Here is a 22,645-nt window from a genome sequence, read left to right on the forward strand (position 1 = left end):
AAACCTGAACAAAGCTGCCCCCATCTGTTGGAATCCCTCCCCTGGGGCTCCTCTAGCTGTCCCCAGGCTGGGGGTGGCCAGCCCTGTGCACAAAAGTGGGGTTGGCACCCCACCACTGGCTCCAGCATCGATCGGGAGCCCCCAGGTGAAGGTACACATGGTCACCAGGAGGCGATAGCATGTTAACCCGATCAGAAAAGCAGCTATCCTCTGAACCTCTAGCCTGCAGGGCTGGGGCCCTGCACAGATGCAAGTCTCCCAGGCAGGCAGAATGAGAGGCGGCTTCTGGGATGTTCTGGCACTTTCTCTCCCCTCCGCCCACCCCCCAGCCAAGCTGCCCCCCTTCCTGCTCCCCTCTTTGACTTTGGTCAGGCCCTTGCTCCTCTCGATCCTCTGCAAGGAGCCCTGCACCAGCCTCCCAGGTCCCTGCTCCCAGAGTGAACGAGGCTGTCAGAGCCAGTCTGATGGGGGAGGACAGAGGTCCCCTGGGGTGGGGCAAAGGGCGCAAACAGGAGCCGCTGTGGAGGTGGACGGTGGATTTCCTGGTTTTGCCCTCAGCCCGGTGGGAGGCTCTGAGGAGTTCCTCCCACTTTGGACCGTGGTGGGTCCTGAGATTGTCAGAATCTGCAAACCAGACAAATGAACTTCCCCACAACCCGGCTGGCCTCTGAGGCCCACCCCGACCTGCTGGAGCAGTAACCCCACTGGGTGGAGGGCCACACCCCGGTCAGCTCAGGGTGATGGCACGTGGCTGTGGAGGTGAGCCCCGGAAATCCGGCTGCCTGCTCACCAGAGCGACACCAGTAGCCTGGGGGATGGGCGCGGCCAAGCATCCATGAGTGCACACGCTACTGGACACACACATGCTCACAGATCCACACCCATGTCCCCAAACGACGCCGCATTCATTCACACACCCAAACTCACAGCCACACACTCCTGACTCAGATACACCTGGGCTCTCTCACACACACTCCTTCACGTACCTGGGTCCATACCTGTCTACACACACAACGCACTCACATAATCTGTGCACACACTTAAACACACAGCAGCACCTACACACCTGCACACATACTGCTGGCCACACACACTTTATCTGCACACTCAGACACACGCGTACAGCCACGAACCCTCCGTACATACACCTGCCCATCCCCACTCAATCTGTGCGCGTACACACACACACACGCACACACGCACACACTGCTCAGTGTGCACAAGAAGACAGGGTGGACAGTGGAGTGGGGCTACTGTGGGGAGCTGTGTTACAGGTACAGAAGCGCATATACACACACACTATACATACACACTTCTGTACCCATATACACATAACACAACTCCCCACAGCAGCCCCACTCCACTCCACCCCATATACACACGTGTGCATTCATGTACACACAAACACACACACACACACCCAGCATCTAGCAGCCGGGCCTGCAGCTTTCACTGGGGCCATTTGTAGCTCAGACGTGACACAGCACAGATCCAAACCCAGGTTGCCTCAGCCTCTAAGAAGACTGGTGTTCTGAGCTGGAGGGACTTCAGTGCCTCATGCAGAAGCCCAGAGGAGGAGGGGGCAAATCCCACGTTGATGCCACCAGGGGCAGACCTGGGTGTCACGGCCACATGTTGGTGTGGGCCAGCCTGCTATGTGACCCAGGGCAGGTCCCTGTCCCTCTCTGGGCCTCAGAGGAGATCATTTCAGAGGCTCCTCTTCACAATCAATACTGAGGGGCGCCTCCTACAAAGGGAGAAATCAGAGGCAGGTGGGGTGGCCTGGGGTGCTGAGAGAGGGCTGGGTGGCGGAGGGGCTGGGGCTAGGAGGCAGGAACACACAGGGAGCTGTGCGCCGGCCGCCAGCTGGGGGAGTTACAGGAAGGCAGAGTCAGGGCCCAGACCACCCTGCTGGCAGCCTCCCAGCTGCGTGCCTTACTCCCCAGGGAGGTGAGGGAAGGGGCCTCCTGGGATTGTTGAGAGTAATTTCTCAAGCTGCCAGCTTCCTGGGGTGTGGGCGGCCTCCCCTGCTGGCTCCACAGGCTCACTGGGCGCTGAGGAGCCCGGGGGCCTCTGCCTGCACCTGTTTGCAGTGGGGGGGCCTCCTGCAGGCCCCCAGGACAGGAGATCTAGACCCGGCCCGCAATGCGAGCTGCTCCCCAGCGGCAGCAGCTTTGGCTCAAGTGTGCGGGGTGGCCAGGAGCCAGGCCTGCTCTCGGGCCTCGGGGCACTCACTGCCAGCCCCAGGGTCTGCGTCTCAGAACCCCCAGTCCCCAGGCCACCATTAGAAGAAGGGCCACAGGCGTCCCTGTGCCAGGCCCAAGGGACACAGGGCAGAGGCTTCTGCCTTCGAGGAGCTGCTGGGAAAGAGGAGGGTGCACCCTGAGGGAGGCCCAGGCTCGGGGAGCTGCCCCGGAGCTGCAGGGGTGGGTTGGGGAGGGGCTCCTGGGCTAGAGCACCGTCAGATGTAGCCACACGTCCGGCTGGGTGACCTTAGACAAGTCGCTCCACCTCCCTGCGCCTCATCTGTAAACACAGATGGTGAATGTACCCTGGCCCATCGTGTGGCACCTGCTGACCACCAGGCCAAGTGCCTGGCACATGACAAGCAGCCAGCCGTGGTGGCTGTAAGCACAGCCTCAATGGGGCCCAGCGTCCCTCGGAGCTCAAACGCAGGCTCACCCTTTAAATGCCGTCCAGAGGATGGTGACTTCTCCGGGTGCAGGTCGAGCCTGGCCCTCGCCTCTGAACCCCAGACTCACACGTCAACCACTGAGTCAACCACTGTCCGGTGCCGCTGCACCGGGCCGTTTCCGGGGCCTCCTAAACTCAGCCCGTCCGCAGGAATTCCCCATCTCTGCCCCATAGGCTCCTCCACTGCCTCCCCAGCCCTGCCCCCACGTGTGGAGGCTTCTCCCTTCCCACTGCTCACACCAACACCCGGGGCATCGGGGGGTCAACCAGGGACCCCCTCTGTGCTTCTCACTCACGCACTCCACCAGGATCTCAGCCCCTGCACCTGCGGACGCCCGCTCCTCACCTCCTGCAGGCACCATCACACCGCCTCCGCCCTGCTCCCTGCTCGCCCTCCGCAGGGCTCACCCCAGAGGGGTCCTACACCCCACCGCGGCCCTCCCGCTCAGAGCCTGCGGTGGCTCCCTTCTCACTCCCGGGAAAAGCCAGCACCCTTGGGCCTCTGTTTCCTAGGCCATCTGTGCCATCTCCCCCCCCCAAACCTTGTCCCCACCCTCCCCCCAACTTCCCAGCCCCAGTGTCCTAACAGTGGGCAAGTGGCTTCTACACCCCTTGTGCCGAGCGATTATTACAACACCTGTGAGGACTGCAGACAAGGGGTCATGGCCCACTCTGCGATGAAGACGCTGAGGTGGAGGCCAACTGGCTTGCCCAGGATCCCACAGTCAGACAAGGAGCAGGGTCCTCAGTTCCCCTGATTTGCCCCATCTCTGGCCTCTGACTTCAGGGACTCCCAGTCCTCCAAGATAAAACCCCAGAACCAGGCAGCACTGGGGCTATGACATGGGCAGAGTCCACAGGGCCCTTGGGGTGTGTGTGACTGACCCGAGAGCCTGGCGGAGCCAGCAGATGGCGGCCCTTCGGCAGCTCCAGCAGGCGGAGCGAGGGCCCTGAGCTGACGCTGCCAGGCCTCCTGATCCCAGGCTTTGGGGCAGCATTGGAGCTGGAAAGAGAGGGAACCAGCACCCAATATGTCACCCACCCCATGGACCCCTGGGGCTCCTCAAGGGCAGCAAGGAGGGTGGAGAGAGGGCGAAGAAGAAATGTGTGGACAGAAAGGAAGCTGGGCTGAGCAGGGAAAGAGAAAGGGAGAGCCTAAAAATGAGTGCGAATTCCCTGAGCGTCCAATGGTCAGAACTCCACACTCTCATTGCCAAGGGCTTGGGTTCAATCCCCGGTCAGGGAACTAAAATCCCATAAGTCAGGCGGCACAACCAGAAAAGAAAAAAAAAAGAAAATGAAGAATAAAAGAGCGGGCAGCATCCCAGGGGGGCAGAGAGGAGAGAGGAAGAGGGGAATGAGATGGGGAGGAGGAAATGCGCAGGAAATGCACAGGGGAATGAGATGCGCAGGAGAGGCAGGGATGAAGACTCAGGGAAGGTGGAGGGTGGAGAGAGGGTGGGAAGGAGCAGGAAGGACAGAGACGAGGCCGGGTGGGCGCTCAGAGAGAAAAGGGAGAGGACAGGAGAAGAGAGGGGAGAGGGGCAAGAGAGGCGCAAACGCTGGAGAGAAAACTGAGCCGGGGAAGGAAGGCAGGTCCAGAGGGGCCGGCCGCCCCCGGAGGCTGCCCCTGCTCGCCCCCCGCCCCCCGGCCCGCCCCCTGACCCACCTTGTCGGCCGACTGCGAGGTGCCGAAGAAGATGGGGATGAAGGCGAGCCAGACGATGCAGGTGGTGTACATGGTGAAGCCGATGGGCTTGGCCTCGTTGAAGGTCTCGGGCACGCCGCGCGTCTTGATGGCGTACACGGTGCACGTGACCATCAGCAGCATGCTGTAGCCCAGCAGGCAGATGAGCGACAGGTCCGAAATGTCGCACTTGAGCACCCCCCTGGCGAAGCGGGGGTCCAGTGTCCGCTGGTCCTGGAAGTCCACCACCGAGTGGGACGGGTCCACCACGAACCACACGCAGATGCCCAGCAGCTGCAGGGAGATGAGGCTGAAGGTGATGGCCAGCTGCGAGGCGGGGCTGATGAAGCGCGGGGCGCTGACCGACCGCTTGCCCTGCTCGAAGATGCGGTAGATGCGGTTGGTCTTGGTGAGCAGGGCCGCGTAGCTGATGCTCATGCCGAGCCCCAGGAAGATGCGGCGCAGAGAGCAGGTACCCAGGTCCGGCTCGGCGATCATGAGGAAGGTGGTGGCGTAGCACAGGAAGATGCCGGCCAGAAGCACATAGCTCAGCTCGCGGCCCGAAGCCTTGACGATGGGCGTGTCGTTGTAGCGCACGAAGGTGGCCACCACGAAGAGCGTGGCGGCGATGCCCGCCACAGCCAGGAAGAGGGGCAGCACGGCCCAGGGTGAGCCCCACTCGAGCTTGATGATGGGGATGGGCCGGCAGCCCGTGCGGTTCTCCGTGGGCCGCATGTCGTAGGGACAGGTCTTGCAGGTGTAGCGGTCCACCTGATACTGGTACCCCGTGCAGGGCTCGCAGTGCCAGCAGCAGGGCATGCCCTTCACCGTTTTCTTCCGCTCTCCCGGCTGGCAGGGCAGGCTGCACACGGAGCGGGGCAGCTGCTGGCCACTCCCTGGCCAGAGCATCCGCTCTATCTGTCAACGACAGCGCAGGGGAGCCGGCCTCAGGACACGCCGCCCGGGGCCCTGGACTGCCCCGCTGGCTGGCACCCTGGAACCTCACGTCCGAATAGCTCCATCAGATGGCTAAAACCCAGCTGCCCGGCTGGCCCTGCCAGGATCAACCGAATCCAACAGCTGCATTTAAATAAGCTCCCGGCCACAATTTAGACCGATATGACCTGCGGGGGATCCTGCTCCAATACAAAACCCCCAAGGGTCGCACAGAGGCCAGCAGTGACAGCCTAGAGTCACAGGACCCCCAGCCCTGTGAGGCCTCGCTACTCAACGGTGAACCTGGACCAGCGCATCAGCATCACCAAGGAGCGGGCTGGAAATGTAAATGTTTGGCCACCCCAGACCTACTGACTCAGAATCCGAGTTGGTTTTTTATTTTTTTCTTTTAATATATGTTTTTTAATGTGGATCATTTGTAAAGTCTTTATTGAACTTGTTACAATTGCTTCTATTGTTTCATGTCCTGGCTTTTTTGGCCATGAGGCATGAAGGATCTTAGCTCCCTGACCAGGGACTGCACCCTCATCCGCTGCGTTGGAAAGTGAAATCTTAACCACCGGACTGCCAGGGAAGTCCCAGAATCTGAGTGTTAACAAAACCCCACAGGTGACTGGTGTGCGCACACAAAGGGGAGAAGCTCTGCCCTGTGGCTCAGCCCCCAGGGCCTCCAGGTGGCACAGGCAGTCAGGTTCAGCAGAGAACAGTGAACAAAGGTTCAATCAGAGAACCTGTAACGTGTGCCCAGGGGTGAGTGTTTCTTTGCCTCTTGCTTTGAATGAGCGCATTCTGTTACACGCCTCTGAAGACACGACTGCTGCGAGCAAAGGAGCCGCAGAAGCTGGCATGCCCTACTGAGTGTGTCACGAAGTTCTGGAAAGTAAGCGAGAGCCCCCAAGAGGTCCAGGCCTTGGGCAAAGGGAGCCTGGCCACACTTGGGAGCCATATTCCAAGCATCAGCTCTTAGGAAGGGTCATGCTTAGAGAATGGCTTTGGGACTTCTCCCTGTGGCTCAGAAGGTAAAGTATCTGCAATCCAGGAGACCTGGGTTCGATCCCTGGGTTGGGCAGACCCCCTGGAGGAGGGCACGGCAACCCACTCCAGTATTCTTGCCTGGAGAATCCCCATGGACAGAGGAGCCTGGTGGGTTACAGTCCAGAGGGTCACAGAGTCGGACACCACTGAGCGACTAATACTTTCACTTTCACCCTTAGAGAACAGCAGCCCTTTGTTCTGGGAGCTCACCCCAGGAGAAGGAATAGCCAGTTGGTTTGGGGCTGAAGGGAGGGTTTTAGAACTGAGAAAAAGGGTGAGTGAGGTGGGCTGGAGTAGGCAGGGTGGAGAATCCAAAGATGGCTTCATGGTAGATGGGGACAAAAACCTCAAGGAGGAAATTCGCATTGTGGCTCTGGGCATGACCGTCCCCTAAAAGCTAACGAGCACAGCAGTGACCAGGGCCAACTACCATCCTGCAGGAACAAGGGGGCAGGACAATCTCTGGGCACCAGACCTGTGACGCTGCAGGGGGACCCAGGGATCCAGGGGGTATTCCAGAAAACTGTGGCTCCAGTGGAAAGAGCAGTGAATGAGGTCAAATGTTGGGATCACAGTTCTGTCGCTAGCTGGCTGTGTGCCCTTGAGCAAACACCTCAGCCTCTCTGAGCCTTTGTTGTTCCGCCTGATTCAAAGACAGCAGATGCAAGGCCACCAGAGCCCTCTGTGACTTACGGTGGCTTCCACTTGGAAGTTCTGTCTGCTTCTCCAAAGCATCAGCCCCAGGAGGATAGGACCTTTGAGTTACTTCCCTGCTGTCTGCAGCCCCCAGCCCAGGGCTGGCCCAAGGTGGGGCCAGTGAATCGCAGTGGAGTCTCCAAGAAGCAGTGAGGTCTGGCCACTGGAGCAAGAGCCCTCGGGAGGGACGGGGAAGGTGTGGCGGTTGAGGACGAGTCCTGTGTCACCTCCTCCCTCTCCCCAGCTCCACGCTGGTGGAGGGGCTTGTACTCCTGGAGAGGGGACCATTATCACTCCCACCCACGAGGCCTGACTTCACTTACTATACCTGCAGAATGGGGTGATAACAGGGCCTACCCCACAGGTCTGGCATCCCCACAGTAAGGTTCTCACTTGCTGAGAACAGGAGCTGTCACAGCGGGGGCTCCATAAGGATGAGCTGCCTACCACTGCCAGTGAATGGAGGCCCTGCCCCTCCCTGCTATGCTGAATCTGAACAAGACAGGCCTCCATCTGGGCTGGGGTCCTACCCTACCCACACTGCTCCCACCCGCTCTGTTCTGTTCATCTGTCTCCGCTCAGCAACCCAAGGAGCATCTCTGTAGGAACGGGCTCTATCCCCATCACGCTGTGTGGCCTTTGGAACGTCCCTAGGGCTGGGTTTCCCAAGATGTTCCTTCTGATTTAGAAGATTGTTGGGAATAAACGAGATATGGGCAGAGAGTGACCTGAAGAGCTCCAGGGCTTGCGGTCGGAAGAGAAGCTTACAGGAGCGGATGGCAGGGACGTGATGTGACTCTCCCAGAATCTAGGCCTCCCAGGCCTGTCCGGTCCATCTGGACATCACACTGTGCCTACCCCGTGTGGCTCACCCTCCACCCAGCAAGGGGACCAGTCCACAGGCACCTCCTCAGGGCACCAACCACAGGTCCCTTTTATCCCCAAAACATGGCATTATTTGTAGCCAGGGACATTGAAGGCAGGAGGGCGATCCCGAGTCCCTGGGACAGCCATTACCTGGAACAGCGTGGCTATGGGACCTAGGAGAAGCCCCTTCACACCACCGAGAAAGATGATGGCCTTCCCGTGTGGTTTGATGGAGTCATTCTCAAACACTACCCTCCAGCAGAACCCCACTGCGTGACTGAGCTCTGTCATCCTCCTCTGTCTAGACATAGCCCTCTCCCTCCTCACCTTTGCTCCCCATCCCCACCCCCCACCCCCAAGACTCTGAGCCCCTGCACCCCAGTGTGAACTCATCTGTCTGCAGGGTTTGCCCTGTGAGGGAAGCAGGCAGGAGGGCCCAGGCCACGGGGAAGGACAGGGGCAGGGAGGGCGGGAGCCCAGCTCCCTGCTCATCTGTTCTGTAGTTTGGGGGCTCAGGGCCCCCTGATGGAAGGAAGCCCCAACTCAGCAGCCCCAAACCCGGGCGTCAGGGCTCCCCTCCCAGGGCTGGGTGCCCTCCTGCCCCCACCCTGCCCTCCCTCTGGGCACTCACTCGGAGGTGCAGGTGGTCTGTCCAGGAGCCGATGACCTTGTACTCGGCAGAGCCGTTACGCAGCTGGTACTGGTAGATGTCGTAGCGCCCGGGCGCGTCTCCGTTTTCATTGAAAGTCACAGGGTTCCCCGCAATGCCTGGGGGGCCATGGGGTCACACACTCCATTTCTTTGCTGAGCCTTTGCCCAGAGACAGGGAGGAGCATGAGCCCTGGGCAACAACACCTCTGCATGGAACATCTCAGGGGGGGTTTACTCCCTGGAAGCATCCGAAGAGGTTCCCCCACTTCCACCCCATGGAGCCCCGGGACTGCTTCCCCAGGGTTGGGTGGTGCCCCCACCTGAGAAATTGACATTGCGGATGTACTTGAGCAGCTGGGTGCCGTCTACGGGGTCCATGCGCGGGCAGAGCCCCACGCGGCCCGGACACAGGTCTCGGTGCATGGCGTGCAGCGCGTGGCCCATGGCGTACACAGCGTCGATCACAAATTGCACCTTCCCCTCCTGCTCATACGTGGAGTCCTGCCCGATGCGCTCCCGGTCTGCAACGAAAACGTTCAGAGCGGGAGCGCCCACGAGGCCCATGAGCACTCACAGATGCACGGTGGGAACCACAGCGGCACCCCCGGGATACAGCCGGGTCTCTGTGCCCCGGGCCCAGGGCTGGCTTCATCACCCCAGGAGATGGTCTCATGGGGGTGCCTGGGGGATGGTCCTGAGGGCCCACTGCCCTCGTGACTGTACGACTGGACCCTGTGTGAGCTGGGTAGTCGCCAGGGCAGAAACTGTGTCTGTGGATGAAGGCAGTGACATCCTACAGCAGTTCAGCCATGGGCAGTCACCAGCCAGGGGCTGCTGCCCCACCACGGGGTATGGGGGGGAAACTGAGGCCCAGAGAGGGTGAGGGGCTGGCTGCAGGTCCCTCAGGCTTCAGGACACCCAATGCCCTCAGTGGCTTCCAGATGTTCCAGACGTCAGAAGCCACCATCATCATCAGCCACCCCTCCGCCCGTCAGTGACCCCCCCCACCCCTCCCCCTTGTCAGTGACCCCCTCCTTGGCCACGGTGAGTGAGCTTTGCAAAATGGGGAACCTACCACACCGCCTCCTCACTGCAAACAGCAGTGGCTCCCTAGGGCACCAAGCCTCCTGTCCTCACCCCCTGGGCGCTGGCCACGCCCAAGCCCTCTGCTCTGAGTCCTGTACAAACTCTCTGGCTACCTGAGGTCTCGATGTCTTGTCAGTAAAAAGACCATCATCTTGCCCCACAGAAGTGCTGTATACGAGACGAGCTACAGAAAACCCAGGGCACAGCGGAGTTGACCAAGCCACGTTATTACGGTGCTTAAGTGCTCAGAAGACCGGGTTTCTGAGTTGGGCACAGAGGCCGCGGGGCTAGAGCAGGCCGGCAAGACTTTCTGGAGGAGGAGGAGCCCCAGGCCTGGGTCATAAAGGAGAATATGGGCTGCTAACTTCTAAGGAGCGTCTACTCTGTGTCAGGCGCTGTTCTAAGCTCTTTATGTATGGAAGTCATCAGATAATCACAGCAATGCTATGAGGTAATGATCCCCATTCATTTTACAGAGATGAAAACACTGAGGCACAGAAAAGCTGGCTGGCATTCCAGGACCATGCAGAGCTGGACTTGACCAGGTGCTCCGGCCCCCAGCCTGCACAGCTGAGTGACCGTAAGAGGCGGATCGCAGCGGGGAGGGCAGGAGAGTGTCGGAGGGGCAGGAGCTCTGAGCTGAGGACAGGGCGATGGCAGAGGAGAGGAAGGGGGAGATGGGCAGAGTGCCAGGGACCCCCGCTTCCCCTCCCAAGCCCACAGCCCTGCACACAGCCTGCCTGGCAGCTTCCTCTCTCACCGCCAGGACGATGAAATTAACGCTTAAACACACACAGACACACACCCCTGCCTCCCTGCTAGAGGGCCAGGGCCACACCTTACAGAGGTAATTCCCCAGCAGCCAGCAGCGTGAGTGGCACCCCAAGGGGCCACAGGCCTGCGACTTCAATGGATGTCACGTGGGAGCCAGGTTGAGGCCTCAGGGATCCACAGGTCTCCCCTAAATTCCTCTACTTTTAGCTAATGCATGGTCACTGCGCCCTGCTGCCCAGGGCTCCCAAGGAGCTGGTGGCTCATCTCCTGTCCCTGTGCTGGCCACCAAGACACTGTGACCGAGGTCAAAGCCTGACTCCAGTACCCTAACCTCGGGGTCACAGATCAGAGGCCCCCAGTACCCAGACTGGACAGTTTAGGGGAAGATTCCCAGTTGGCTCTGGGGGAACTGCTGGCTCCAGACATGCCACAGCTTCTGCAGCGTGGCCTTGGGGCTGGAAATGGGGTGGTCTTCAAGGCTGAGCCCTTGGCTACCCACCGCACTGCACTCGCACCAGACTGTCTGGGCAGGAACCCCAGCTCTAACACATCATCTACCTATGACCTTGGACCTGCCACCTTACCTGGTGGGCTTCAGTTTCCTAGACTGCAGGATGAGGATGCTGATGGTGTCGAGCTCATAGGGTCGGGAGAGGGCCCCCATGAGGATAAATGGGTCTGCGTTCACCACAGGTCACAGAGAGGCCCAGTGCTTGCCAAGCACTGCAGAAGTGCGTTAAACATGAGGGCACAGAGAGGTCTAAGCCCCGCCTGCCTTGGAGCTCCAGGGAAGGCAGAACTGTGCCAACAGGCAAAGCTGTCTCAGCCACGGCACAACAGGTGAATGGATGGGAGGGGCAGGTTCTCCGGCCTCAGCAGCCTGCCCTCTTGTTCAAGGCTTCTGATCACAGGTTCTGGTACCAGGAGAGAAGCTCAAAGGACAATCTAGCTCCCAGAGGGTGACAGAAGAGGCTGGGGCAGGGTTGTGCAGAAAGCCCCAGCCGCGGGCCCCTCCCTCACCCCTAGCCCCCAGGTCCTGTCCTCTGTCTGCATCCCATTTCACACCCCCAGAGCTCCCATCACGCCTTCATTTCATATGGATGAGAGACTGAATTATTAACTGGGATGGAGGGGGCGGCTGTGGCCTCTGCAGAGAAGGGGCAGGGCTCTCCCCAGGTCAAGGACACGCTGGGTAAGACACCCTGGCAGAGCTGCCCTCTGCCTCTCTGCTTCCGGCTTCCCAGGGGTCCCCCTTAGTGGTCCAGCTGAAGCATGCATCCCTGGGCCACACAGGTCCAAGACCACGTGATCTCACTGGGGTCACACATGGAGTGCAGACGGCCTCACGGGAGCCCCTCACCAGAAGGGCCCACCTCTGCCTGGTTCCAGGGTCCTGTGGGCTGTCAGCGGCCCTGGACCACAGTCCCTCGGGATCCACACCCCCCCAACAAGAGTTGCCACAGGGCCAGCCATCGATTTCTGGAGATTCCACAACACACTTTCACATGGTTGACATTTGTCTCAAGTCTGCACCCAATGACAAATGAGATAACAGGGCAGTGAGGCGCCCTGCAAAGGGTCTTTATTTGTAAGGGAGTGGCAGGCGTTGAGTCCGCCCCCTACGCACACTCCATCTCACACACACAGGCTCCTCCCCTAAGCCCCACAAAAAGCAACAATGACAGAGCCTAAGCGAGGGAGCAGGGATCACAAACACAAGGTCAACAAGGTCAAGACACGCTGTCCTGAATGTTGGAAGCTGCGCCCATAACCAGTGAGGCTGTCTGTACACTCTTGACTCCAGCAAATAACCCTGCAGCATGGCCGATGCTTCCTTTGCCCTGAGCCTCTGAGAGGCAGGCCAGACCGGCCGCCCTCACAGAGGAGGAGGTTCGCAGGTAGTGGAGGGCAGTACCGAGGCTTGCGGGAATCCTGACCACCGGCAGGTGTTCCTACACACCTGGGGACTGGCCTGGCCGGTGAATGGCTGGGATTTGAACCTAGATTTCTTGGCTCCCAAAGAGTGTCAGCCACCCTGAACTGTCCCCTCCTTCTCCCTCCATCCACCCTGATTTGCCTCCGTCCCCTTCTTTGGGGCATCTGGCCAGGACTAACCAGGAGCTAAGCATCCCCGTCTACAGGGCTAGAGGAGGCAGGGTGCCGTGGAGGGAAGCTGGGGTCAGAGAACCCCCTCTTGTGGAAGGGAGGGACCCTCAGGCCAAGGCGGGGGAATCGCAGTTCTGGGAGGAAGCAAGACACAGGTTTCCGAGAGCTCCTGGAGGAGATCAATTCTGGACACATGGCAGCAATGACAGCAGCAACAGTTTGAAGATGTCCTAATTGTGTCCCGAGGCACAGTGAGCCAGAGAGGCGTTTGGCTCGGCCACGGGTGACAGCCAGCCCCGGAACCATCAGCGAAAGGATTTTCCCCGCGTCAAAACCCCCACAGCTGCGGTTACTACGGCGACTGCAGCCTTTGTCTGCAGGTTGTAAATTGTAATTGAAATGAGTTTTCAAGGTTGAAATAACCACAGCTCCTCCCGGTCTCCCCCCTCACCTCCTCAAAACTCGCCCCACCCAGCCACATTCCTCCTGAGGTCTAGGCTCACGTGTATACACACACACACACGCACACACACACACACATTTCCTCACAGAAAGGTATGGAAAATCAACCACATACACACTCACACATTTTCACATCTGCACATGTAGAGTCACAACACAAACGTGGCTGCATTTATACACATCTCTGTACACACATCCACGCCCAAACACACGGAAACAGAAGTGGCCACATAAACGCATGCTCCATAGACACAGCCACACGATTAGCACAGCACTTCCACACGCACGTGGTTATTCAGATTCACTGCCGGGCGGGGAAGCCCCACAAACAGGTCCTGACAAGGATGTGAGCACAAGCATTTTTATCTGGAGGTGACGATGAAAGCACAAGTCAGGGGTAAGGAAGTGAGACGAGGGTGTGACGGGAAGGCACTAATGCCAGGTGTGAGGCTCGCCCACGGGGGGCTCCAGAGAACGGCAGGGCCAAGGCCTCAGGGAGGCCCATCTGAGGGAACACACAGCCCCACCCCTGCCAGCTGAAGGCTGAAGGCTGCTCCCGGGGCGTTCATCCCACTGGCAAAGTGATGCTGGGGGGCCGCCGGGGGACACCTCAGGGTCCGCACCCCCAGGCTCAAGTCCACACGGGTAGTTGACATAGGTGTGTGGACATACCGCACGTATCTACAGATCTGTAAACTGGCATCTACAAACAGACAGGCCAACATCCTCACAGGTTTTCATCCGTCGAGCAAACTTCCAGGGAGCGGGATAGGAGGGTCCCAGGATCCCCCTAGGGAAAGCTGGTGCGTGGCTCTGCCCTGGCCCAGCCCTACGACCGGGTTAAGCAATGCTTACATCCCTAGATGAGAATCCAGGGTAATCATGCTTACTTTGTGGGGCCGCTGATAGGATTCAAGGAGACACGGATGTATCAATAAGACACACAACGTCATACCATTACGTACTATTCTCTAAGCTTCCCTTTTCCTCTCCCCCCCTAACACACCCCCAAGGGATAACTCCCGAGGCCTCCACCCAGCCCGGCTGCCCCTCTGCATGCATGTGCTGACTCTCTCCGCCCCCTCACGAGATGAGAATGGGGTGCCCACCCCACGGACAGGGCTCAGGTCAGCTTCTCCACTGATACAGGGGTAGGGGAGGAAGCTGACACCTGTCCTTTCTGGCCACTCCCCCTCTTTCCTGACCCCACCTGTGGCTGAGCCACCTCCCTGGAACACGCAGGCTTTTTTTAGGGTCCCCAAGTCCTACCCCCATGTCCTGCTCCATCACCTGGGTCTGCTCGGCACCCCCAGGTCACATAGCCGGCTCCCCGTCCTCGTCTGCGGTAGCACCCATGCTCTTCAGCCCCACCCACCCTACCCGTGCTCTGCCAGCCCCTCGCTTGAATTCTCAACCTCCATCAAGCCACCTGCTTTCCCGGGTGTTGCTGTTGTTCAGTCACCCAATCGTGTCCAGCTCTTTGCAACCCCACGGACTGCAGCACGCAAGGCCTCCCTGTCCCTCACCATCTCCCGGAGTTTGCCCAAGTTCATGTTCATTGCATCGGTGATGCTGCCCAGCCATCTCATCCCAACAACCTCCTCTCCTTCTACCCTCAATCTTTCCCAGCATCAGGGGTTTTACCAGTGAGTTGTCTATGGCTGGATGGCATCACTGACTCTGTGGACATGAGTTTGAGTGAACTCCAGGAGTTGGTGATGGACAGGGAGGCCTGGAGTGCTGTGATTCATGGGGTTGCAGAGAGTCGGACACGACTGAGCAACTGAACTGAACTGAACTGAACTGTCTATTGGGATCAGAGATCAAAATACTGGAATTTCGTTCTAGCATCAGTCCTTCCAGTGAATATTCAAGGTTGACCTCCCTTAAGATTGACTGGTTTGATCTCCTTGCTGTCAAAGGGGCTTTCTGGTTAGGGGACCTCTAAACAACTCAGCCTGGTCCCCTCTACCCCAGGTCTGTTCTCCCAAACTTGGCCTCAGCTCTGTGTCAGCTCTCATCCCGGGGAACCCTGAGCTACCCCGGTGCCTCACGGGCCCTTAACGATCAGCACCTTCGGGGCAGGGAGATGAGGAGGGAGGGGGAGCTCCTGATTCCCTCCCAGGTGCTCCCCTTTGGGCTCTCACGGGTGGTACAGCCCAGGGCTCCCCGACCTTGAGCCAGCTCCAGTCCCCTTCTGAGGGAAGGTGGTTCTGTCCCAGGAAGATCCCAGGGTGAAAACACATCAGAAGCTGAAATCCTAGCAGTGACACTGGCTTCCAACTGCAAATAATCACAGGAGCAGAGAAGCTGTCTTCACAATCAGTAAAGACCACTTCTGGATGGCCATTGAATGAAAATGCAAAGTTCAGGAATCGTCGAGGAACTCCTGGGTCCCTGAGAGTCTGACCTCAAGAATGTATCCCCAGGGTCTTCCCTGGCGGTCCAGTGGTTAAGACTCCAAGCTCCCAGTGGAGAGAGGTTCAATCCCGGGTCAGGGAACCAGACCCACATGCTGCAACTAAAGGACCCCACATGCCACAGCTAAGACCCAGTACTGCCAAATAAATGATTTTTAAAAAGCAAACAAACAGAACAAATAATGTATCCCCAGGGTCTTCCCTGGTGTTCCAGTGGTTAAGACTTTGAGCTCCCAGTGGAGGGGACCCAGGTTCGATCCCGGGTCAGGGAACTGGATCCCATGTGCTGCAACTAAAGGACCTCACCTACCACAACTAAGACCCTGCACCACCAAAGAAATGACTTTTAAAAAGCAAACAAATGAAAGAATGTATCCCCAGATGTCCACAGACCCAAGTTCCAGAAACAGGATGTGGACATCCAGCCAGATGGGAGCAGCTTGAAACCCTGTCCCCTTCCCCACCCCAATACAGCCTCGTATGGGCTGAGTTGCATAGTGTCTCTGGGCTTTATTTGGCTTGTCTGAAATGAGGGTAGCTCCAGGGACCATTAGAATAGAGTAACATGTGTAGCAGAGTCCACACTTGGCACCTGGACAGGCCAGCTTCCAGGGAAGGCCCTTCTCTGCCCCTCTCTGGTTCTGAGACCCCAACATCACCCCCCAGCCCAAGAGCTCTCCAGGGAGGGGGCCACAGTCACAGCCAGCCCCTCACGTGGATGTCACTTCTTCCCCATCACCCAGCCATGCTCCCTCTCCCGCCAGCAGCTTCTAGATTTTTCTCTGCTGGATCTTTGCTGGCAACATTCAAATATGCTCTAATTTCTCCCATGAAAACAAACAAAACCCTCTCCTGACCTCACTTTTTCCCCAGCTAGCATCTCCCTCTCTCTATTTCCAACAAAACTTCTCAGAAGAGTGGTCCTCACTCACTTACTTGTCATCAATTTCTCTCCTCCGTTTTCCTCCTGACCAACTTCAGCCTGGGTTTTGCACCCCCCTCTCCAAGGAATCTCCCCATGACTCAGCCCGACTCTCCATGCTCCCCCCTATCTCAAAGTACAGCCAAGAACCTCAGAGTTCTCCTTGATTTTCTGTCATCTTTCTCTCACCGCAAATCCTTTAGCAAACTCTGCAGCCACACTGCAAAATGGATAAAGAATCAGACTCCTCACCATCTCCATGGCCACCTGCTCCAGGTTCCCATCACCTCCCACCCCAGCCTACAGCCCCGAACTCATCTCTGGCTCTGCTCCAGAAGGCAGCAAGAATGAGCCCATTATTACATAAATCTTATCACGCTAATCCTTTTTCAAACCCTGCCATGGCTTTGTCTCCTTCTGTGTTAATAATGACTAAAACCTTACTAATGGCCAACCAGGCCCCACACACACCCTGTGTCACCCCACCCTATCCCTCTGACTTCAGCTGCTACCTGTTGCCCTCTGTTTTAGCCACGTGGGCCTCCTCACTGCTCCCCCAATTTGCCAGGCCTGAGCCTACCTCAGGGCCTTTGCACATGCCGTACCTTCTGCCTGGCAAGTTCTTTCCCAGTCACTTTCTCAGTGAGGACTTCGGACCTCCTGATTTAAAAATGCCACAGCCCTGGTCTCCCAGCACTCTCAATTTCTCTGCAGGAGGAGGCCTCCTGGATCTGTCTTCTCCTGTCTCAGGATTAAGCTCTCCGAAGGCCCTCGGCTCTGACTACTGGGACTGCACCATCGTGTACCATGTTGCCACGCAGTCTCCCACCTGCAGGAGGAGCTCCGTGGGGCAGGTCTGTTCCCTTCCCAGAGCCCAGCACAAGGCTGGGGACACAGCCAGCCTGAGTAAACGCCCGTTGAACAAGTGAGCAACAGCACAGGAAAGGGCTCAGGACCCCTCTGGCCACCACATGGCGATGGCTTGAGCAAACGTGAGCTCCCCTAATGCGTGGCACAGCCTGGCGCATAGTAGGTAATCCCAAATGTGGGTCTTCCTTCCTCTCCCCAGTTCCCTTGGGAGTGTAGAGGTGAAAAAAACTGTCAAAGCCAGGCTGGAATAACCAGGAGGGCCCTGGGGATGGGACAGCAGCTGGCTGATGCAGGACATCCCTGGAGCCAGATGGCCAGGGTTCAAATCCCAGCTCTGCTATTTACTCCTGAATGATCTTGGGAAAATCTTTAGCCTCTCCGCACCTCACTTTTCCTTTGCTTCCACTGTGGCTCAAATGGTGAAGAATCTGTCTGCAATGTGGTAGGCCCAGGTTCGATAGCTGGGTTGGAAAGCTCCCCTGGAGAAGCGAATGGCAATCCACTCTAGTATTTTTGCCTAGAGAATTCCATGGACAGAGGACCCTGGCAGGCTATAGTCCATGGGGTCCCAGAGGCGGACACGACTGAGAGGCTACACTTTCACTTTCCTCATCTGTAAAATGGGTTGCTGTGAAGAGTAAATGCAAAATATCAGAGCAGAAATTGACATGTAATACATGCTATATAAATATCAGCTGTTACTATTGTTACTGCTGCTAACACAGGCTAGGTGATTGGCATCTCCTCATACATCTCCAGCGGCCACACGGCCGCCCTCCCTCTCACAGCTCCCAGCCCCTAGGAGCAGCAGGCAGTAAATTCTCCTATCTTCTCATAAACCAGACCTTCCTCCGCTCAGCCATCACCTGGCTGGCAGAGCTGTCAAGAAGACAGATGCCACATCTGCCTTGTTTATAGCTTTAATCCCCAAAACCTGTTCTGCAGCCTCCCAGGGAGGGGCCAGGAGAAGAGGAGGGAGGCAGGCGCTGCCCTCCCACAGGCCTTGACAGCTGCAGAGATGCCCGCTCAGTGACCCCTGTCTCGCTCAGGTGGGGGGCAGGCCGCAGGCCACCTTCCTGTGCTTCCTGCAGACCACTTCCCCCGCCTTCCCCAAGAAACTATAAGCAAGGCAGCACTGCTCAGGATGGGGATCAAGGGATGGGAGTGGGTAGTACAATTCCCATTTTACAGATGAGGAAACTGAGGCCTCAAGAGATGACCTGCCCAAGGTCACATGGCTAGGAAAGTGGCAGCACTAGGATTCACACCCGGCTAAGGGGGACTCTCACAGCTGTGCATTTGAGAAAGAATGGGTGCCCATGACCCCTTGCATTTTGAGACACACCAGCCCAATCTCCTAGAGAAGGAAATAGCAACCCACTCCAGTATTCTTGCCTGGAGAATCCACATGGACTACAGAAGTTTGGCGGGCTACAGTCCATGGGGTCACAAAAAGTCGGACATGACTAAGCGTCTAACACACACAGCCCAATCTCCAACTGCCAGTATCTGCGGCTCTTCTGAGTCTCTCTGGCCACAGAAGCCCTCTTTGCCATTTGGATGAGGCACTGAAGAGTTAACATCCTCCAGGGAGAGCCAGCAATGATTGACAGGAGGGTCTTCCCTGCCAGGTTAGGACTCGGCACTGTTGTTGCTGGGGCCCAGGTTCAATCCCTGGTTGGAGTACTAAGATCCCACAAGCCACACAGTGCAACCAAAAAAATATTAAATAATCAGTTTTTTTTTTTAATAATGATTGACAGGAGGGAATGCCCTGGCAGGTCCAGTGGTTAGGACTTGGGACTTTCACTGCCAGGGCCCAGGTTCAATCCCTGGTTGGGGAACTAAGAGCCCACAAGTCACATGGTGCAGCCAAAAAATAATTTAAAATTGATCAATTTTTTAAAAAACAATTGACGAGAGTTGGTGTACACACACCCCGGCTCCCTCACATCTCCAGTGGGATGACTGGCAGGCATGCTTCCTTCTGTCCCCAGAGACCCTAGGGGAGTAAAGCTCCAGCTGTTCGCGGGGGTGACCTGCTTGGTATCACACCCTTAATGGCTGCCTTACCTCTGCAACCAAAGTTTCCTGGGATCCCCTCCCAAATAACAACTGGCCATCAAATCCTAGTCTGGAGGGGAATTCAATTTAACACCTTCAGACCCTGAAGGATGAATCAGATCTTCCCAAGTGTAAGACCCCAGCATGAGATGGTCCTTCCCATCCTCTCGGAAGGTCACCAGGCCCGTTCTCGTCCTGGGGCGGGAAGGCGTGGACTTGGCAGAGCACAGGGCAGGGGAACACAGGAGCTCCCAGTAAGATCGTGGGCAGGGCAGCAGGGCCCATGGCAGACAGGCAGAGGCCAACTACCCAAACCGTTAGCATCCCGGGGACCAGAGTGGACCCACCCAACGCCACCAGCGTGGACAGCCAGCATCCGGGGAGAGGTGAGTGGGAAGCTAGGCTTGGGAGAGAGAGTGAGGCAGGTGGATAACAGGGCTGGCGGAGGGCCAGCGAGAGGGGCTAGGAGCATGGAAGGGAAGGCGGCAGGAGAGGCAGGCGGGAGAGCCAAACCGCCTGGGTACCAATCCAGTTCTGCCCGTTCTCCAGCACTGTGATGTTCACCAGTCACCTCAGCGTCCTCTTCTGTAAAATGGGTGCAACTATTATGATGCTGTCCTCCGTCATTGGGGACCCCACAGCTAACAGAATCCTTACGACAGACGTGAGCTGTTAAATTACCCAGTTGCATCTAAATCCCATCTCTCCCCTTTCCTCTCTATCAACAACTACCACCAATTTTTTTTAAAGAAAGTTTGGAAGTAGGCTATTTTATTTTTTTGGCTCCACCTGAGGCATAAAGGGTCTTAGTTCCCACACCAGGGATCAAATCCTCGCCCCCCTGCATTCGTAATGCAGAGTCCTAACCACTGGACCACCAGGGAAGTCCCCAACAATCACCATTTGCACTTACCATATGCATCATTTTTCAGCCAGTTTCTTCATACCCTTCAAACACATCACCTATCCTCCCAACAACCTGTTGAGATGGGTGGTAGCTTCCCTGCCCTCTCCGGGACTCAGACAGGTTAAATAACTTGTCCCAGGTCACAGAGCCAGAAGGAAGCAGAGTCAGACCCAGTCCCTGACATACTGACAGGTGCCGAGTTCCAAGCCCATAGTCCATGGGTGTCACCCCAGCCCTCCTGGCCTGAGATGTTCTTCCAAGGGACCAGCTCAGCTCAAACCTGGGCGGGGCCACGGGAAGACAGGGCTGCCTCCCCTCATCCAGGGTGGTCTCAGCTTCCACAAACGTTCCCACAGCTCCCCCACCCCTCACGTCACCCAAACATGGGTGAGTTCACTGTGCCTGGCCTGAGGCCACACAAGGATCCTCACCAGCCTCTGCTGGGGCTTCCGAGGCAGCAGGAAGGATCCAGGTCAGCTGGAACACGCTGTCCTTCAGTCCTTCCTGGCCACCCCGAGTTCACTCCAGGCTCTCCTGCTCTGCTCAAGCCTTCCCCTCACCTGGGGCACACACCATTCCCCCCATCACCTACCTCTCCTTCTAAGCCAGTGGTTCCCGCATTTGGCTGCACAGTAACCCACCTGGGGCACCTTTTAGACGAGATCGGGCACGTTCAGGGTGGTATGGCCATAGACTGGGGCACCTTTTAAAAGTCCCCGTGCCCTGGTGACACAGGGCCAGTTCCATCAGAATGTCTGGGGGAGAAGCCAAGCACCAGCACTTGAAAAGAGCCCCAAGTGACTGCATGCAAACAAAGCTGCTCTTGCCCGATATTCCCAGCCCTAAATACACACTGGGAGAGCTTGAGAAATAATCCACCCCCAAAGTTTTGCTTAGTGGATCTGGGGGTGAGGCCCTGGTAGAGGTTTGTTTTTTTTTTTTAATTGGAGAATAATTGCTTTACAATGTTGTGTTGGTCTCTGCCATACAATGTGTATCAGCTATAAGTACATATCCATCCCCTGCCTCTTGAACCTCTCTCCCACCCCCCTACCCCTTTAGGTTGTCACAGAGCACTGGGTTGAGCTCCCTGTGTTACATACAACTTGCCACTGGCTGTCTATTTTATATATGATAATGTATGTTTCAATGCTACTCTCTGAGCTTGTCCCACCCTCTCCTTCCCCTGCTGTGTCTACAAGTCTGTTCTCTGTGTCCACATCTCTATTCCTGCCCTGCAAATAGGTTCATCAGTACCATTCTTCTATATTCCATATATATGTGTTAATGTACGATATTTGTTTTTCTGACTTACTTTTCTCTGTATAACATGCTCTAGGTTCATCCATCTCACTAGAACTGACTCAAATTTGTTCTTTTTTATGACTAATATTCTACTGTATATATGTACCATAACTTCTTTATCCATTCATCTGCTGATGGACATCTAGGTTGCTTCTATGTTCTGACTATCGTAAATAGCGCCGCAATGAACACTGGGTTATATGCATCTTTTTGAATTGTGGTTTTCTCAGGGTATATGCCCAGTAGGGGGATTGCTAGGTCATATCTAAAGGAGATCAATCCTGGGTGTTCATTAGAAGGACTGATGCTAGAGCTGAAACTCCAATACTTTGGCCACCTCATGCGACTAGTTGACTCACTGGAAAAGACTCTGACGCTGGGAAGGATTGGGGGCGGGAGGAGAAGGGGACGACAGAATGAGATGGCTGGATGGCATCACCAACTCGATGGCCATGAGTTTGAGTGAACTCCAGGAGTTGATGATGGACAGGGAGGCCTGGCGTGCTGTGATTCATGGGGTCGCAAAGAGTCGGACATGACTGAGCGACTGAACTGAACTGACTGAACTGATAGTAGTTTTATCCTAGTTTTTTTTTTAAGGAATCTCCATACTGTTCTCCATAGTGGCTGTATCAATTTGCACTCCCACCAACAGTGCAAGAGGGTTCGCTTTTCTCCACACCCTCTCCAGCATTTACTGTCTGTAGATCTTTGGTGACGGCCATTCTGACCTGGGAGAGTTTTTAAAGCTCCAGGTGATGCTGATGCACAGCCAGGTTTGAGAGCCACCATCTTGCGAAGTGCCTCCCATCAGCCTTCTCACCTGCATCCCCAGACACCTTCTGGGCTGGCTCATCATCTATCCCATCTTTCAGATGAGAAAGTCAAGGCCCGAAGGGCACAGCTGGCTCAGGTTGAGGGGTACCCAGAGCCCTCCCAGGGTCCCTGACACCAGGTCCTGCTGCAGAGTTACCCAGACCAAGAACTCACAAGGACACACATCCAACCATATCTAATGTGGACACGCCAAGGCAGCCACAGTAGGGGGCTGAGGATTGAGAGCTCAGTTCTAGGTCCACATCTTGCTCTACTGCCTTCCACCTGTGGGAACTCAGGTCACTTTACATACCTTCTCTGAGCCT

At 56.9% G+C, this 22,645-nt stretch overlaps 1 protein-coding gene across 1 annotated transcript in view; it reads right to left on the reverse strand.

Moving 5' to 3' along the window:
- Positions 1 to 22,645, reverse strand: part of GRM4 (glutamate metabotropic receptor 4) — a 103,121-nt gene that overhangs the window by 8,732 nt on the left and 71,744 nt on the right. Inside the window, exons 6-8 of the mRNA XM_055406877.2 lie at positions 8,908 to 9,108; positions 8,568 to 8,704; positions 4,364 to 5,299 (exon numbers count right to left, since the gene is read on the reverse strand). Of these exons, the coding sequence (XP_055262852.2) occupies positions 4,364 to 5,299; positions 8,568 to 8,704; positions 8,908 to 9,108 (1,274 nt within the window). The remainder of the gene's footprint in view (positions 1 to 4,363; positions 5,300 to 8,567; positions 8,705 to 8,907; positions 9,109 to 22,645) is intronic.

This window comes from Moschus berezovskii, chromosome 23 (genome assembly GCF_049115385.1).
Source record: "Moschus berezovskii isolate FMDL1 chromosome 23, NW_MosBer_1.0, whole genome shotgun sequence".
Classification (NCBI taxonomy): domain Eukaryota; kingdom Metazoa; phylum Chordata; class Mammalia; order Artiodactyla; family Moschidae; genus Moschus; species Moschus berezovskii.